Here is a 19,639-nt window from a genome sequence, read left to right as displayed (position 1 = left end):
GAAAGTTGATAACAACACTTTCTAGAATGAATCTGAGAGCTACCGACCTTTATCACCGCGAAAGATTTTAACTGTTTTCGGTAGGCAAGATAATGCAGGATAATTGACTGCGTGAAAGAGCACCTGAAACGGTTCAAGTTTGAGAGTCTTGTCTTAACCACGTATTTTTAAGGGATAATTAAGCAACAATTATCCTAAAGCAGTAAAATACAAAGCAATGTATGGTGTTTTTTTCTAAATTGAAGCTTTATTATCGCTGAAAAATGCATGGTTACCCCCAATTTTCTTTTTGGATACCAAAAGCACTTGCTAAGTTCTGCGTTCCCCGAATAGTTTTAAACCGTGCAAAAATATCCTTGTACTAATAGCCACCACCCATAGGAAACCCGAGTATCACGAGATGCGCAGAACGTGTGCGCATTATCAAAAGTAGGCACCATCCTTAAGACGGGCAAACCGTGCGAACCTTCTGTAATGTTTCAGACTTAACGGAAAAACATCTTCACTATTTTAAAAGACAAGACTGTCAAACTTGGCCATTTTATGCACTTTCCAGCAGTGACAATTGTTTTGCGTAATCTGACCTACAGACATTTTTTAAGTGACCGTGATAAGAGAGAATGCTAGACCTTTTCCACAAGTGTATCAACGAGACACCTGGTGAGAGACTTTGTCGGCGGCAACATGCCTCAAGCCTCGGTCCAGTATCATAAAATTGCGCAGTTTAAATTATAATGTCAAAAAACTGAGCTGTCAAAAATACACATCTTCTGATGTAGAGCACCAGTTTTATTTGTCGGTTTTCCTGGGCCTTTGCTCGGGAAAATACGAAACCTTGTTTACTTTGCAACAGAAATTTTTCGTGACGTAATTGCTTTTTGATGTGGTAAGTTTTATGCGGGGGTGGGGGTGGGAGGGGGGGAGAGGTGGGAGGTTACATCTTCCGCAACATTTCCTGTCACGATTTCGGAGAGCTTCTTCAATCCTTGGTTAACGAATAACCGACTTCGGTATTATTATTTTGTTGTTGTTGTTGAAAATGGGAAAACCGTGAGCGGGTTTTACTATGAAAGCTTTCTGCGATTTGATAATACTCTTTACTGAGATACTGCAAATGTGTAACACCTCCATAACTCTGAAAAAGTGCTAGAAATTTTGCATCTAAAGTAAAGTTCCTCTCGTTATGAAACATTCAGTAATTCATTATTCAAGCTGACTTGCCCGCACGATCAGCTTACCGTGTTGTTTAACCAACAGCTGTAATTCCACCTGTCCGAGTTGGTCAAAAGTGGACTGGGCCTGATTCCCAGGAACAGAAAAACGGCGCACAGACCATAGTTGGACAGATGTACCACTTCTGTTTGTGTTGGTCCTGTGCTTTTATAGTTCGTGTTTGTTGATTTTAGCTACGATGACTACCTTACAATTAAATGTTTTATTCAGTTGAAAAGCTAGTTTAATATAATAAGGTTACATAAATGCACAAAACGCTTTATTCTTACGGTTTAACGCTTATTTTGAAATTTTTATCTAAAAACGTTTTTATTTCATATAAAAGCCGTAGATAAATAGACAATATTTAAATCCTGGAGTTAAACGTTGAGGAGGCTTCTCCTGGATATTCTCTACAAGAAACATTCAATGCAATCCCAGACAAAGTGGTTTGAGTTTATAATATTTAATAACTGAAGAATAAAGTGTTTATCGTGTGTGTCTAAGTGTTTTTCGATAACGGTGATCAGTAAAAACCATTTCCACAAAAATACTCATCTCAATTGCTACAAGCAATAGAATCTTAAAGTGATGACGTCACAAAAGCGTTGTGTTTTCTTCCTAATTTTTATCCTTAAATATCTTCTGAAAGAACATGATGAAACTGCCAACTTGCCAAAACCACCGTCTTATTGCAATTTGGGGGGGGGGGGGGGGGTAGGTGAGATATTGGGGTTTTTATGTTCCTATGACTCCATACAAATCTTTCCAATTTTGTGCCAGTTCTAAACGCTTAGAACAGAGACAAAATTGGAGGGCGATGTAGCTGCTCTCAAAAGGTCTCACGTGATTAACTTGCAATCCTTCTAGAAAACATAAAAGTGCTAATATCTTCCCCCGCCAAGCTGCAATAAGATGCTGATTCTTGGCTGGCAGGCATTCTCCATCATGTTCATTCCGAATATTTTAATAATTTTTATTTTTAGCAGACAATGAAATTTCGAGCATGACAGCTGCAAATAACAGCACGTTGTTACAATTCCCCAAACTGTTTACACTACGCTAACATTTTGAGCTACTGTTAACATGTTTATCTTCTAAACTAATCACGGATATATCATCATCTTCAGTGGAATTTGACAGTACGGACGAACCCTTGAATGCGGATGTTAGTTTCTCTGGTCCTTTTGGTGAATTCTTGGCGCGTCTCAGAAGCTCTTTCTTGTATTTAGCTTTCATCATTCTCAGGGTGTTTGTTGAGTGTTGCAGAAAATCCAACATTGTTAATTTCATTTCTTCGATCATTTTATCCTTATGAACTGAAAAACCTGTATGGAGGTTAGAAGACGGTGTTAACAAAGGCTACCAAAAAATATCAGAATTTTCCTGTTTTTTTTCTTTTTAATTGATTAATTTCTTAACTTTATTCCCCCGTAACGCTCACATCTTAAAATAATTATAATATATAACTTGGTGTTCTTATTTTATTTTTGATCACTTTTTAGACAATTTTGATGGTTTTCGGGACGTTGTAGCAGAACAAATAAAACTAGAAAAAAAAAAACAACAACAACAAAAACAAAAATATTATAATTTGTTAACTTTTTTAAATTTGTTGTTTGACTTCTTTTTTTCTTTCGAGTTCGTATTTATACTTTGTTAATTTTAACTTTGCTTTAAATCCAATCCCTACTTCGATTTCGTATTATTGTATTGAGAATGTACTACGAAAATTAAAAGCAGTGGTTGTTTGATCAAAGATGGCCGCCGTTTGGAAATGACGTCATGTGACGTCAGCAGTTGGAACTCAGGGGAAATCCTCTTTGACGGCAAATAGACCAACTAAGTTTCAATGTTATATCTTCAATACTCCAGAGGGGATGGTTAAAAACTTTACAAAAACAACGTTATGGCTGAAAAAACTTTATGATTTGCCACAGAAGCTACGAACAGGATAAGACTTAATGGTTTGAACCCAGGAGTCATGCCATAAGTACGTAAATTATCATCCGGGTGAGTGTAGTCCTGTGAAGTACTGTTTGAGGTGACATTTTCTCTGACGTTTGAGTTTCGACAACCAAAGTCATCTTGAGAGTCAAGTCAATAAGGTTGGAAACAGCAATTTGTAGAAAGGGTGTAGGAAGTAGGTAATTGCAAGGTTGTGATATCGTTTAAAGACGGTGCCTACTAATACCGAAGTATTTTTACGCGGTTTATCACTACGCGGGAAAAGCAGATCTTAGAAAGAACTATCGGAATCCAAAAAGAAAATTGGGAGTAACCACCCATTTTTTTTTTAATAATTAAGCAACAATAATTCTAAAAAGCTGTAAAATATAAAGGAATGTATGGCGTTTTTTTTTTCCAAATTGAAGCTTTATTATCTCTGAAAAATGAATGGTTACCCCTAATTTTCTTTTTAAATACCAAGAGCACTTGCTATGTTTTGCTTTCTCCACATAGTTTTAAACCATGCACAAATATTTCTGTATAAGTAGGCACTACCCATAGGAAACCTGAGCATCTTGAGATGCACAGAACACATGCACAGTAACAAAAGTAGGCACTGTCCTTAAAATTTGTCAGTTCTATGTATTCTTTCGTGGATATATATGACTCTATCACTTACGTTTGTCCTGATGAACCTTCGCACGCCCTCGTATCCTTCTCACAGCCTCATAACAAAGACCCAGCACAACTGCCATAACTGCGCATGCGGCGGAGATGAATAGCGTGTTCCGAAAGAGGTCAGTCCCGCTATCAAATAAACCAGTTGAGATGTCCCGGACAAACTCTTCATCAGACACACCCGAGCCCTGGAACATAAACATAAAACACGGTATGTGTTGAATGTGCTGGAAAAAACGTTGATTTTATTTGGAACGAGAGAAACTGTTAGTGAGGGCGCTTTCCATTTGTCAGAACCGGCCGGCTTTACCATGCAGTTCGCAATTAAGGGAATGCGCAAACTTAAAGGTCTACATATATGTCTGTCTTTCAAAGTTCTTCAGAATAACGGGTACCATGGCTTAGTGGCAGCAGATGGAATGCCGCAGTTAATCCCAATGCGATGGGCCAGCAGGCATCTGAATTCAAATGCGTACGAAGTACCATATTCAAGAACTAACTATCACAAGGATTCGTTTTCCCCACGTATAATAAGCGAATGGAACTCGTTAGCCGAAGATATTTCTACCCTGCCGAACTTGGACACTTTCAAAAAGCACTAGTTTCATGACCGCATTCGTTTGTGTGTTTTACTTATCTATTTATATTTATTTATTATTTACTTGTTTATCTATTTGTAATTTGCGTATTGTTAGCCAATTTATTTATTTATTTATTTACTTTTAACGACCCCTCACAAGAATCTTCATTTTTGAAGGAGGTGGGGTTTCTTGGAAGTTGGAAGAAGCACCATTTTCGAAATGTTTTGAAACTTTTTGTAGAACGATGCCATTTAGTTCTGGCAAATGGAAAGCGCCTTGAGTATAGGACGAAATCGAGGAAGTAGTTTGCACTATATTACGCGCAATCATGGCTAAATGACCCAACTACAACGTGTCCAGTCCTCACACCTACAAATGCTGTTGGATGTTCTCACAGACCTTCCGACCAATTTATGCCCGTTGTCTCTGTTGATCACTTAAGCGTCTACGCAAGATTCAGCCAACCGTTACGTTTTTCACTGCCGTCAATCAGTACAGTAGACCTCTTAGAGAACAAAGTTGTTAGGCTCAGTCTTTGTCAGTTTCTGTATTTAATTTTAAGGTCAGTCGGTTGTCGCTGCAATTATTATTGACAGCAGTAAAACAAGAAAATCTTTAGTTGGGTTTTGAAGTTAAGAGTTTGCATGTTATTGAAAGGCAAAATAAACACAGAGTAACTATTTAAATGAACTGAGTGTAGACGGAAGTAGTACTCTGGAGGGGTCAGGGAAGGACGTTGAGCGACCATCTACCGGGGTATAATGTACGATAAGAATTAGTGGGAAGGACCAATCTCAAAAGTCGAAGATTGTCTCATTGCAAAGAAACTTCTCCTTTGTTTTAGCCCACGGGACGCCAATACATTCTCTGAAGTACTGCTTACCTTAATAGGTTCCACAAGTTTCTCAACCCACGAGAAAATCTCCGCCTGATGGGAGCGCATGTAACCATAGAAACAATGACGCAAGCGCATCGAGTCCCCGCCAATGACAACACCATATGCTGTTTGATAATCAATGACCTGGGCCACTCTTAGCGAGGGGCTGGAGAAGAGTTCTTTATGGGTTCCTCCGGCGTATGTATCTATTAAGACACCATCCACTTCTCTGTTGATAAGAGCATTAGAGAGTTCCTCTAGAGTGTGATAAAGCTTGTCTGAGAGGAAAAGAAAGAAATGGCGATTAACGACCAACATTTATTGGAAAACAAGTATAGTAGAAAATCGCTATAATTGTTTTGGAGAGAAAACTTTTGTTGGGGTAGCTAGCTCGTCCAGTTCCCCAAATCTTGATTCTGCTTTAATTTATATCAAGATTTGACATTTCCTATACCCATTTTCCGACCTCAAATTTGCGTATCTGTAGCGGTAAATCACATTTTATAACGAGGAAAGACATATTTTGGGTGCTTTTCTTTCTGCCGGCCTCTTTTAATGACGGTTCCCTTAAAAAAGACAACAAATTTCCGTTCAGCTGGCAAAATAATCATTCCCTACTTTCGGACCAAAACAGTGGAAAGACATACCCTTTGGAGGGGCACGTACCTATATAACTTATAAAGGGAAGAGCCCTTCCATCGATCCTTTGTTACGCACAAAACGCTGCCTTAAGCACGAGTTTGGTGTCGAAGGGCATTGCCGTGACCGGATTGATTTTTCTGTCATTCCAACTATGATGTAACTCGGTATAGAGCAGTTTTCAATTGAGTGTCGAAAGTAATTTCGCTTTTGCTTTGGTTTTGCATTACTAACCTCTGTGATTGGTTAACAAAACTCGCGCCACTTTCTCAACCAATGGGAAGCAAAACCAATACCAATCGTGTTTTGGCCGCACGCGTTTTCCCGCGCTCGGCGCCAGTTACATGTATTTGCTTCGAATTCTGATTGGCTCGTTGTGTTGTTTACATCTGTTCCCACTTGCCAGAGTAATTAATTTGGTTTTGGTTTTACGACACTCAATTGAAAACCGCTCTATACGCCATACAAGGCGCGATTTGTGCTGTATTTGTTGGCATCGCGTCGTACCAGGTCGATTTCTGTACCGGCACGAAAGTCGATCTCACACAATGCGTAAATATAAGAATGGGAAATGCTCGGATACCATAAACACCTGACAAGAGCACACGGGAGATATGGTCTATACCCATTGTCACACCATAAATAATAGTAAGAGTAACAGTTCAGTTTCAGCCGCTTAATTTCCGTCGTAACACTTTACGCTTTACTTTAAGAGGTACACTTTAACCGATCCCTCTTTTACAACATTGGCTCACCTCTGTTCATGATAGCATTTCTTCTAACTCCAAGGTTGTACTCCGGTGAGCCATAAATTGCTCCCACCTGTAAAAAAAAAAAAAACAGAAAAAATTCATGTTTAACTTAATTTTTCTAAATTAAGTTAAACACTCCCAGGAAACATTTTCAAAGAAAACAAATATATTTTTATAAAGATGAAAAAGTCAAATTTAGTGTGTGATCGCCAGTATCGGGTTACAACAATAAGAGAAACCGACGTAGAAACCGACAAAAAATAAAGTAGTTTACAGTTGTAGATTCTGTCCGACACTGTCTGATTAAGAGACCGTCATTCTCCGGTTTGTCGTGTGATAAATATAATTTTTAAGGTAAACTTCTGGTAAGATTCACATAAAAGCTCACGAAATAATGCTGGCAACAAATAGAGCTAGTCTCTAATCTCGACAAATTAGTCGACAACTTTTTTGAAACTGATGTATTAATCAGTAAATGACACAGGCATACTCGGAAAAAAATCCGAGTGCTTCTATCAGGAGTCGAACCTAAGACCTTCCCATTATTAGTTCGGATGCTCTACCACTGAGCTACAGGAGACTCGTGGGAGCTAAGGCCATTAAACTAGGTTCAGTGAAGTTGGCACTGTCGCATTTGACAAAAAAGCGTTTGTTAAACATAGGTTGTTTACTTCACTGGAACACTAGACTGAAGGAGATAAAAATAGTTGCTGTCGAAATGTGATTTAAAGGGTTCTTGTCACGAGTACCTTGATGTGTTTTGGTTAATTTAACCAAGAACCTTTATTCAAACTCAAGAGCCAGCTGAGTGTCAGGTCTTCTCCTCCCCCCCCCCCCCCCACACCCCTCACCCCAGTTCCCCGTAAAATAAGGTTAAACAAGACGTTCCGCGATAAAACGGCAAGCCCCCCTTCCTTTAACACCTTTATAGGTGAAAATAATGAAGAAGCGTTCTCAAGTCGAATAACTCGGAAAAAGAATTTTTCGAGGCCCCCAACAGGAATCGAACCCATGACCTTCCTGATACCGGTTGGACGCTCTAACCATTGATCTATGGGAGACTCATGGTGAGCGAGGCCATATACTAGGTTCTTATGTTACACCTTTATAGGTGTAACATGGAAATTTTTCCTCCGTTCAGTCGTGACACGTTGTTGACTCAAGCATCCTCTGAAAAAATACGCCTCAAAATTTCATTATACCACCACAGCACTATAAGACATCAGCGTCTAATTCATTTAGAGGGTTTTATCCGAGAACTACGAGCCAATTTTTTCTCAGTTATTGTCGTAGAAAAAAAGCGCGCGTTGTTTGTCAGTTGTTTATGCTCTGATGGTTGATTGACAACTAAAGGTGAGAATGGCCTGGACAGGTCCCGATTAAACCCGAATTTCCTGTATAAAACATGAATTGCTCTTAGAAAACTGAGGAGAGAACGTACGTATTCATAGTCATACTCGTGTTAGAATCTAAATGTCTATATTGGTTACAGAACTACACCATTACTTTAACTTTTCCGAAGTCATAAATTAAAGCAAAAGCCATGTACAATCTGATTGGATTCTAAGGGCACGTTTTTTTATCCACAATTCTGGAATAAGAATGGTTGGTACGGAATGCTAGGAATAATTCGGATTGTCCGCATAAAAATACGCCCGGAACGAAGAAGTAAGGCATTTCCACCTGTTCTCGCAGTTTACTACCGACGGAGAGTAGCCATTTTTCTTCATGTCGTCGGCAATCATTTGCCAAATTGCCCTTTTCTTGTACAAAACATCACTGAAAAAAACCTCGTACTTTTGGTACAATGAAATTAGAAGCAATGTTTTATTGTGTCCAAAAGTGTAACCTGATTTTTTCTCCGGCAGAGACGTATTTGAATCCGCAGCGCTCATCTCGCCGTCGGCCATCTTGGATTTTCATTCGCAACATTCTGTTCATTCTGCCCCTGGGAGCAGAATGGATGGAATGGCATTCTGTCCATTCCGGAATAGGAATGCGGAATAGAAAAACGGGCGCATTTTACATTCTGGCCTTTCTCATTCCAGAACTGTGAATAAAAAAACGCGCCCTAAGTGTTCAAACGAGCGAGTTAGGTCACGTGTACCTTCGATCCATATATGGTAGGTTCACTGCCCTCGGTAATTGTGGTCAGCGCTGTTGTTAGTGCACCCATTGTCACTGAGATGATCACAAGTCCTGTTAGGACCCAACACACAGCAAAAGTACGACCCAAGGGGCTGCTGGGACAGCGATCACCATAGCTACAAGAAGAGCGAGAATTATATAAAAAAAGAGGAACGCATACGCGTTCTGATTGGCTGGCAGCAGGTTTTCCACGTCTCCATAGAAACAGGAAATTTCGTTCTACTCCCTTCTACAAATCAATAGAAACTTCCCTGAAAGACTTGGAAAAGTTTAGGAGAGCAGACGGAAACCTTAACACCACTAGGGAGTTTAAGAAGTTACTACTACTTACAACTACGACGACGGTAACGAGTTATTTTGGTACATTTCTTCACCACACTCAGGCTTTTGGAAAACGTGAGAACACGACGGTGAATTTTTCATTTTCTGTCTCGACTTGAATGCCGTTCCCACCTGCTCTGTTACTGGATAGTTTTGCCACATTGTACAAGTTGAACGAATTGGAATCATCGCGAATTTATATTTTCAAGTGACGTTTTCGTTGGCGTTGCCGTCGTGGTTTCTTAACCGAGTCCCAATTGTCGAACTTCTAGTTATTGTTCAATTTCTGTGGTCTCGAATGTAACAAGACTCTCCTGAGCTTACCCAACGGTTGTCATGGAGACAAAAGCCCACCAGACTCCTTCCCAGGTTCCACTGACAAATGTACTTGGGAAATGTTGCTGGTTTTCACGTGTGTCCTGGAAACAAGTCGTAAGGGAGGAGACTGAATCAGTTGCCATAGTTACGCTAAGGTAGAGAACTGGTAGAAGGAGGACTAATATGCAGAACCTGATTACGTGACACAGGGTTCTAATTGGCCTGCTTGAAAGCCATTCCACTGGGAGGAGGAGAACAAAAGATTCTCAGTTGTTCTCTCTTGAATGCCAATCCATCCCCCAATAAACTGAGAGAGCTCGTCAAGAGACCAATTTCGATACATTACATTTCTAACTTGACCTCGAAGTTTAGAAGAATAAACGTGTCTAAACTCCAATGTAATTTTTTGTTGCTATTTCCCTCAGCTTCGTAGTCAGTAGGAATTCTAACTATATCAAAAGTGGGCTATTCGTCTCCTCTGATCCTCATTCCTAACTCCTCAGGAGAACCCTTGAATTCTTCTTTTTTGTACGCCCAGGCGTAGGACATCATTCCACCATGTTTAATACTGGTCACAGACTCCCATTTTTCATGTGGTTGTCGCAATCGTACGCTTTGATCGAACTGCCACTAGGGGGGGGGGGGGGTACTCCCTATAATGGCCTATACGGGGAGGCTTCGCCCGAAAGGGGCACCTTTTTCACGCTTCAGGGATATGAAGGGGTAGGGATTTCACGAGTCGAAGTATATGAAAGGGTAAGGAAATCTGTCATTTAGGTATTTACAAGGGCCTTTCATTATTTTCCAATGGAAGATATACGGAAGGGGTACCTATTCTTCCAAAAATGGTATATAAAAGGGTAAGGGGTCGGACCTCGGGGCGGAGCCTCCCCGTATTAAATTGTTTTTAGTACCCCTCCCCCCCCCCCCCCCCCCGGACTGCCACCATCTTAGTTTGTAATGACCAGTGCAATCTGAGGAGAGCGCCAAAACTACCGAAGGGACCGGCAGTGGGGGGAGAAAGGCGTGAAAAATCCCCTACGCTATACAACGTGACAAGGCTCCCCCCTCCTCTGTAGTTTTGCCGCTCTTCTCAGGTTGCGCTTGCCATTACAAACCAAGATGGCGACATACGATTCTCAACAATCACACTAGAAAATGGGGGACTGGAAACGGTAAAAAATGTAAATGTACGTAATTTATTTACCCACGACGAACCAAAGAGCTCTAAGAGCTCGTTCAAATGTGTCCGTGCGTTCCTGGTCAAATTGGAATTCAAAGATGTTGGTTTTTGTGAAGAGAGGAAAAACCGGAGTACGCGGAGAAAAACTTTCGGAGCAAGGACGAGAACCGACAACAAACTCAACCCACATATGACGCCAAGTCCGGGAATCGAACCCGGGCCACATTGGTGGGAGGCGAGTGCTCATCACTGCGCCATCCCTGCTCCCATGTTTCTGCAAGCAGGGCATGGAATGAAGAGTAGTTTGACAAACTCACCAGAATCCAGACGAAAACACCCGCTATATAAGCCATAATCATGGGTATTACTATGACAGGCCAGCAATCTACAAGAGCCTTAAACATGGCTTCCTTTACACCGGAGTTGTCAATGTACACCACATACGCCACACCCGCGGACTCGACAAAAGGCGCGTAGCCAAGTCCTCCTTTATAGCTGTCTTGTAACCTGTGACCGATTACTAGAAACGAGAAATCGGTCTGACTGTTGATGTTTTGTCGTAAATCCTTGAGAGTTGCTTGTTGGGCTGTCTGGTTGTTTCCGTTGCGTGTGAAATCTAGCTCGGACCTGTTGACAGAAAGAATAATTAATTGCCAATCTCTGATATTTACAACTCACTATTTTCCTGTGCGCGGCAATTGACAAAACTGGAACGCAGAGTTTGTTGAGCTGCCAGCTTGGAAAACGCACCAAGCGAGGACCGGGGAGATTAAAAAAATGCTGAGGTATGGGAAGTATTGTGGATAACAAGCTATCTCCTCGGTAGTGTTAACCTTTTCATAGCTCTCGTTATAATAATACAAACATAGTGCTTACACGAGAAAATAAGAGTGGTGGTGGTGGTGATAATGATGATGATGATATTCATAATGATTGTGATGATGAAGATGATGATGATATTCATATTGATTGTGATGATGATGATGATGATGATGATGATATTTATAATGATTGTGATGATAATGATGATGATGATATTCATAATGATTGTGATGATGATGATGACGCTAGTCGATAATGATTGTGATGATGATGATGATGATGTTGACTGATGATGAGGCGATAATAATGACAGTCATGATGATAACGACGATGATGATGAGGTTGACAATGATAACGATGACAATGGCAATGGTAATTTATTTACGAATAAATAAATCTGCATATAAACTAACCGATTGTGTTCTCGACACCATCCACAGCACTGATCAATAACCCGCACCAGTAGCTTTGGTATGATGATGCCAATGTCATTAAGTGATGTCACGTTTACATATGGCGGGTAATTCCTCCAATTTGTTGTCAAGTGCCGACGACAACGACAAGTTTCTGTGAATAAAAAAATACGACTAGCTATTGGTAGTGTCATGTTTAAGTTCTGGCACATTTCAGCAAAATTTCTGATCTTTTCAAAGGTAACTAACAGACATTCACAGTTATTAGATATCATATATTTTTAGTCAGTGACTTATTGTATGACAGTAACGTTTGTGCATGTTAAGGTATAAGATATTAAGAAGCTTTAGAAACGACTACGGCAACGGCAGCGAAAACGTCACTATTAAAATGAATTCGCGTTTTTTCAAAGGTCGTCGCGATTATTCCATCTTCATTCCTGAATGTCAAGTGTAGGCGAAATTTCCTGGAGTTGAATTCTTGGAGAACACACCAAAGTTTAGAAAGAGAAAGATAAATTCGTCGTCGTGTGTTTACGTCCTCCATAAAACGTCCCATGAGGAAATTTGACGTCCTAGTCGTGCAGTGACGGCAGAGAAATGTACCAAAAAGTGTAATGGACGTGCAGGGTAAATGTTTAGATTATTTTTAATTTACCTCCAAACGTAATCCCCCGGGGCCCAGGTCCCTTATTAGTCCTCGCTGCCACCGTTATCCTATAAACTGCAAGAGGCTCAAGATTCTGTAAAGTCAAGTGAGTGTCCGCGGGCCCAACATCTCGACTGATCACGGTCTCAGAATCCACTGGTAAGTCGCCAATGGAAACAGCTTTATACGTCACACGATACCCGGCTAGGTAACCGTGCAGAAATTCTCGAGGAACTGGTTGCCATGAAATGGGTATTCTTGTTAAACTGGTGTGATTCTGAGCTACAATATTTGACGGTGCCTTGCTTGGTACTGAAAAGAAAGAAAGTAAAACAAAAAAAGTTAAAACAAATAAAACAAACAAACAAAAACAAAAACGGCAATTGGCGACTGCATCAGTTCAGTGAAGAACTTTATTTTCATAGCGGTCAAACAAAACTCGCAAAGCGAAAAAAGTAGTCTTTACTTTCTCGGGTTAAACAAACGGTTTGGAATGGAAAGTAGGTATATTGCTTTCCTTTGACAAATCGTAAAGATGTAATTTAAAGGGAGTGATATTTGCAGCATCTTAAACGGGCACTGTCACGGAGATTTCCCTGTGTTTTGTTCAAAACTGCTGAAATATTTCACAAGCCATCTTTCCTCTAACGTGTTGAAAAGAAAAGAAAATGAGAAGAAAATGTGAAGTGGTTTCTCATGAGAAAACAAACTGTCATCAGTTGTTTTAGCGATTTAGCTAAAGTACAAAGGAAAAACTTGAAAAAATTGGCCAATTTTTTCAAGTTCTAATCCATTTTAATCCTGGCCATCTCCAAGGTAATAAAGGCTAGTTTCTGGGTACATCGCTCCTTTATCGCTTACCGTCTTCATTGGTCATAGCAGTATACGAGCCGACAGTTCCCTTGCCAGCATTTGTGAAGGCCCATAAATGAACCGTGTACTCTGTTGCCTTTTGAAGGGGCCTTAAGACGTAAGAAAACTTATATTCTTTCAGCGTGACCACTTGACTGGTACCATTCATCGCGTTCCAATACGTCAGGCTATATCCCCGGATGATCCCGTTACGGTGTTCGGGCGGAACTTCGAACCAGTGGACCAGAAAGGTTTGAGAATCAAGAACAGAGATTCGGAATCTGGATGGCGGAGCTGTGGGTGCTGTAATACAAATATGTCAAATGACAAATGCGTTGCTTATAGTGAAAATGCACTTAGCTACCCAAAGCTAGTTTACAGGCACTCCACTCAGAAATAACGGGAAACAAATGATCAAATTACACATAACAGGTTAAAAATTCCAACTGGCAGGAGGCAAACCAGCTGGCTATATACAAGCGTGGCCGAGGACGGGGTTTGAACCCGGAGCCTCTGGATTTCAAGTCCGGGGCCCTAAACCGCTGGGCCACTCCGCCTCCCACTATGAGTGGAATCAATAGAAACAAATTAACTAAGGAATATTTTGGATCAGCAGGTTTTCGAATCAAACCAACAATCGCCGGATTTGGGGGCATAGTTATGACTGAAAATGAAACGGGTAGCGAAAATCGAGTGACCTTAAAACTGAGTTGTAAAAAAAGATTTCACGCAATATTCACAAAACATGACAAGCACTGAGGTTTTATAACCGGAATATTTTACTATTTGCTTCTATTTTAAGGTTATTCCCGCGAAATAAACGTTGTCGTGAAAATTTTCTCAAACTTTCTGTGAATGCTCACTACTACTTATTTCGAGAAAAGAAATAAAAAAGATAGGTCACCATGTCCCCGAAGGAGCTATGATCCACTCAATTTACCCCGTAATTGCTTGCAATATTTGCTTCCAAAAACGAGTTTATTTGATCCGTTATTGTCATGTCTGGTGGTAACAGAAGTTCCATAGACAAAGCACAACTTAGAAAAACGTTATATATACATATAGAATGTATGAAGCATAATCGGCAACTAAAAGCGAATTTCTTGGGATGGAAGCAAAATACGAAGGAGTATGGACCCAAAACTAAGAATGCGCAATGCAATACCATGGAAGCACCTTAATACAATACACTGCACATTGTGCAATTGTTCTCCTTACCTCCCTCCCAGGTTTTCGCGAACAAAGGAGAGGTGTAGTTCCCAACTTCGGAAGAAAACGCGGCAACTCGGACACTGTACACAGTGAAGGGCCGTAAACCAGTTAGATCGGCTTGGATGCTATTCCTACCAACGGTAAAGACCATGACAAGATAGGGCTGATTGAGGGCGAAATACTTGATACGGTAACCTCGAAGAAATCGCACATCTGCCAGGTGGACTGGGCTCCAGGTCACACGAATTGTTGTTGCGCTTGTCACTTGAGCGGCGGGATTCATTGGAATTTGATCAGGGGCTAGAGAGAGGGTACAATCAATCAATCAATCAATCAATCAATCAATCAATCAATCAATCAATCAATCAATCAATCAATCAATCAATCAATCAATCAATCAATCAATCAACTAACCAATCAATCAATCAATCAATCAATTAATCAATCAATCAATCAATCAGTCAGTCAGTCAGTCAGTCAATCAGTCAGTCAGTCAGTCAGACAGTCAGTCAGTTAGCTAGTCGATCAATCAATCAATCAATCAGTCATATAGTCAGTCAGTCAGTCAGTCAGTCAATCAATAAATCAGTTCATCAATCAATCTCAATCGAGCAAGCAATTAAATCATTTCGTTTTCCTTTTCAAATTCAAATTTTGTAATCCCAGTGGACAACAAAGAACATGCATTAGCTCTAATTAGCATGAGAAAACAAAAACCAGAAGGATTCTGGTAGTTGTAGAAAAATGACGCCATCATGAAAATGGCCTATTAGCCTTGTAATATAAATACTTAGAGGAACGCTGTACTATATGTAATTGTTTTACCTACTTGTAACAGAAGATATTTATTTTTATCTTTTGAAGAATAAAAGACTCATTATTATTATTAAGAAAAGTATCAAAGTCAATCAGGCGTGTGTCTTGGGATTTTTACTCTGAATTTTTGCTGGCTGATTTTCTGAGATAATTTTAACTTTATTGTTAATTTTTAATTATTTTTTTAATGCGTCAAACTTTTCTTAGCAAATTTTCTGTGAGTTGATATTTTAAAATTAGAACTTTTAACTTGTGAATACCTTGGAATATGTTAATAAAGAAATTATTATTATTATTATTATTATTATTATTATGATGATGATGATGATGATGATGATGATGATGATGATGATAATGATGATAAGGGCACCAGGCACCACTCTTAAACATGAGTCAAGTGACCAAGTGTTAAAGTCAAAAGTAATAGCTCTCTTGGCTTGAAGGGCAATGTAGATGCAGAAGCAAACAGCACCTACCTCCAGCACCGGTAGAAGTATTGAGCAATGAGCTCCACGGACCATAACCCTTCCTGGTAAAAGCACGCGCCTGAATACTATAGTTAGACAAAATGACAAGCCCTCCAAAAATCACTGCAAGACTGGGAACCAGTACGGTTGTGTTATCGACATATCCATTGGCACCGTAGATGTAAACTTGATATCCCAGGATGACGCCATTTCGCAGTTCTTTCGATATCGGAGGCCAAGCGATGTTGATGCTGGTGGTGGTGACGGAGGTCACAGTTATGTTCGGGCTGCCCTTGGGAACTGGTAAAGAGTAAGACATTAATGCTAGTGAGTATTGTACTATGGGAAAAAATAGTCTAAAGTGATTAGTTAGTCGGTAGGTTAATTTGTCTGCCGGTCACTCAGGCCGTCCGTCCGTCCGTCAGTCAGTCAGTCAGTCATTAGGAAGTTTTTAAACTCCCTAATTTAAAAGAAGCTACTACGGCCACGGCAATGACAACGTGACAAAACAATAGGATTTAATGAGAAAAACAAAGGCCCTGCACGTGGTACATTTCTTCACCGTGCTCGGCCAAACAACAACGTGGAATTACAAAATTCAAGGTTTTGTGGAGAACGTGAGCACAGGACGGTAAATTTTTCATTCTCTGTCTCAACTTGAACGCCGTTCTCACCTGTTCTGTTACTGGATAGTTCGGCCGCATTGTACAGGTTGAACGAATTGGAATAATCACAAAGTAGTAAAAGTAACGCGAACTGATATTTTCAGGCGACGTTTTCGTTGCCGTCGCCGTCGTGGTTTCTTAAAGTCCCTATTCATTGAGTCAGTAGTCCGCCAGCAAGCCACATTCAGCTAGTGAGTCCGTCAGTCAGTCAGTCAGTCAGTCAGTCAGTCAGTCAGTCAGTCAGTCAGTCAGTCAGTCAGTCAGTCAGGCAGGCAGGCAGGCAGTCAGTCAGGCAGGTAGTCAGTCAGTGAGTCAGCTAAGCCGTCCATCAGTCAGTGAGTTGGCCAGCCGTTCAATTAGGCAGCAAATCATTTTTCTGGTCATCTAAACATCTTTAAACATATATGCTATAAACCTCACCTCCCTCGTCGGTCCAACTCTGTGTTAGGCTTAAATTTCCTGTTCCCGTTCGCGTGTATCCAGCCACCGATATGTTGTACAATGTGTATGTATCTAGATTTGTAATATTTTTGTAGGTCCTCAACTCTAGTTTTACTTCCACGAGGTGTGCGACATTGCGGTCGTCAGCTTTTACATAGCGTAGTACATAACCCAGTAATATTCCAGGCACTGAGGAGGAGCTTAGATTTTGCCACGTGACCATGATGCTCGTCGAGCTGCTGTTGTAAGCGGTGACTTTTAGCGGAGGAGCCCCGGGCACTAGAAAATTAACGAAGATGTTTTGAAGTTTTGTGAAAGGAGAGGGGCCTATAACTTGCAAAAGAGAGCATAAAGGGTCTTACAATATGAAATATCTCGACTTGTCATATCTGTCAGTTTAGTGCAACTTTACGAATATAGGAAAGGTTAAAGATTGAGGCTGGAATTATATCTGGGTGAGCTTATAACAAGGCAAAAGGTTTTGCTAGTATTCATCCATGAAAGGTTAATGTCTGTGTCAATTAGTACACATTTGTATACCTTACTGGTACTTAATTTCGCGTTTTTCGCGATTGTAAAATCCTCGCGAAATTTAATACCCATATTGAAAATTCAAGTCCCAAAAAAAAGATTAACATGCAATAACAACAACATATACAGAATATGTATCGACAAATAAACAAATCTTTAACTGGTTTTACTGGTAAGTTCCATTTTGTATCTTCTGTTGTGAAATAACGTTAATTTGCAAAGATTTCACAGAAACATTACCGCGAACTGTGTACTGAGATAATGCGTATCCACGTTTTAATACACATAAAAGTTAATTTTCAAATACTCGTTTTGCTTGTTCCAGTGTACCTTAAAAGTTAGTTATTAAATTTGCGTTTTGCTTGTCCCAGAATCGCGAAATTTAATGCCTTTTTTCATATTTGCCTATTAAATCGCGAAAATACAATAAGGTATTTTACCTCCCTCGTCAGTCGAAGCATTGACCACAGCACTATAGGGACCTTCCTTCACCGTGACAAATGAGACTCGTATAGAAAACGTAGTGTATTCTTCCAAACCTCTCAATTCTGATTGAAAGGTGTTGTTGTTTATTTGCAATTCTCTGCGTCGTCTGCTGTGATGCCGATCAGCGGTGAATTTCCTAACAGTAGAATTCTTATCACCAGCCTTGAAGTACGTAAAGCTTATTTTGCGGATGATCCCGTTCAGTTGTTCAGGAGACGAGGCCTGGAACTCGACCATGATTGAGGTGGAGCTTGTGTTGTACGCGGTCACGTTTACTGGCGGGAGATCTGGAGCTGAATGTAAGGAAAATGGGAATCAGATTCAGTGTGCTAAAAAGAAACCGGAGAAGCAAATGATACGAAAAGCTTATCACTTATATAAAGGAAAGAAACAAGCTTTTAGTTTCAAAACAGAGCACACCAATAAGCCTCCATCGTGGATATAAAATGAACAAAGCGTGGTAGTGGATGTTTTTGTGTCCGGGAATAGACCCTTCTCCAAGATGGCGGCAACAGATTTGAATGAGTTAAAATTGAAGTGAATGAAAAACTGATACCAGCACTGGAAAGAGCACCTTTCAGTAACCTTGCAAAATTTCAGCGTATTAGGTGTTATATCAGCTTAGGAAATGTGAGATGAAATTTGACAAATTTACAGACGTTTGTATGACTGGGGGTATACGTCATACCCCTAGTCATAACGAACAATTTACATTTTCTCAGCTGACATTACACCTGATATACTGAAACTTTGCAGGATTACTAAATGTAAAAGTGCTGGTATATGTTTTTAATTTTAACTTATTTGAATTTTGGGCCGCCATTTTGTAGAAGGGTCTATTGCTGGCCGGAATTGCCGTTGAAATTACTACCTCATTTCTTGCGAAATTTGATGAGCTATACCTGGCTATACACTGTATACCCGCAAGCCATAGTTAATTATTATCTGTAAATATGAAGTGAAGCAGACATGAGAGACCACCTTTTACGGGATTCAAAACCGATACCACTGGCGTTTTCTACAAACTGAGGCATCAAACCAAACTCGACATTTTGTGAGTTCGCATTAAACCCGCAGAGGATGATTTCATGCATTCATTCTCAGAATGTATGATTTGAGCAAAAAACTCTTAACTTTGATCAGTCTTTTGATTTTGTCAAGAACAACACCATTCTGGAAAGAAATATATTGAATTCCAAGGATCAAATGAACAAGTTCCTTTCGGTATGGAAACCTCTCATCTATTAATTTATTATAAGATAAGTAAGTATGTTGTTTGTGGCTGTAATGTGTTCTTATTGTGCTGAATAAAATTCATTAAAAAATGTACTTTGTATGCTACGTAAATTGGAATGACTGATTATTTTATCTGAAACGTGTTATGAACGCCCCCCCCCCCACCCTCTAAACGATTTACGTCATCGCTTGATTGCGACGCTTACCATCTTCGCTTGTCCGACAAGTGATCGCAATAGTAAAATTTGATTGGCCCTTGCTATTGACGGCAGCTCCTACGATACTATACTCCGTGTACTTTGATAAGTTACCAACTGCGCCATTTAGAGCTGCTTTGTCGAACGTCACCACTCTAACATGTCCTGTTGACACCTCAGTAATGTTGAATTT

General features: G+C 40.1%; 1 protein-coding gene across 2 annotated transcripts in view; it reads right to left on the bottom strand.

Annotated features, from left to right (window-relative positions):
- Positions 1 to 1,475: 1,475 nt before the first annotated feature.
- The window catches only part of LOC146452963 (uncharacterized), a 75,564-nt gene continuing 57,400 nt past the window's right edge, over positions 1,476 to 19,639 (bottom strand). For both annotated transcript variants that reach the window (XM_085097186.1, XM_085097187.1), the window contains 15 exons: positions 19,456 to 19,639; positions 17,968 to 18,306; positions 16,976 to 17,275; positions 15,900 to 16,190; positions 14,614 to 14,907; positions 13,405 to 13,698; positions 12,553 to 12,855; positions 11,895 to 12,048; positions 10,977 to 11,286; positions 9,483 to 9,577; positions 8,797 to 8,953; positions 6,693 to 6,759; positions 5,305 to 5,576; positions 3,842 to 4,028; positions 1,476 to 2,540 (listed from right to left, as the gene is read on the bottom strand). The exon at positions 19,456 to 19,639 is cut by the window's right edge and continues 113 nt beyond it. In XM_085097186.1, the coding sequence (XP_084953312.1) occupies positions 2,275 to 2,540; positions 3,842 to 4,028; positions 5,305 to 5,576; positions 6,693 to 6,759; positions 8,797 to 8,953; positions 9,483 to 9,577; positions 10,977 to 11,286; positions 11,895 to 12,048; positions 12,553 to 12,855; positions 13,405 to 13,698; positions 14,614 to 14,907; positions 15,900 to 16,190; positions 16,976 to 17,275; positions 17,968 to 18,306; positions 19,456 to 19,639 (3,513 nt within the window). In that variant the 3' untranslated portion in view covers positions 1,476 to 2,274. The remainder of the gene's footprint in view (positions 2,541 to 3,841; positions 4,029 to 5,304; positions 5,577 to 6,692; positions 6,760 to 8,796; positions 8,954 to 9,482; positions 9,578 to 10,976; positions 11,287 to 11,894; positions 12,049 to 12,552; positions 12,856 to 13,404; positions 13,699 to 14,613; positions 14,908 to 15,899; positions 16,191 to 16,975; positions 17,276 to 17,967; positions 18,307 to 19,455) is intronic.

The sequence above is a fragment of the Pavona decussata genome, unplaced genomic scaffold (genome assembly GCF_977016875.1).
Source record: "Pavona decussata unplaced genomic scaffold, jaPavDecu1.1 SCAFFOLD_361, whole genome shotgun sequence".
NCBI lineage: Eukaryota > Metazoa > Cnidaria > Anthozoa > Scleractinia > Agariciidae > Pavona > Pavona decussata.
Note: the sequence above shows the minus strand (reverse complement) of the source record. Positions and strands in the feature narration are given on the sequence as shown.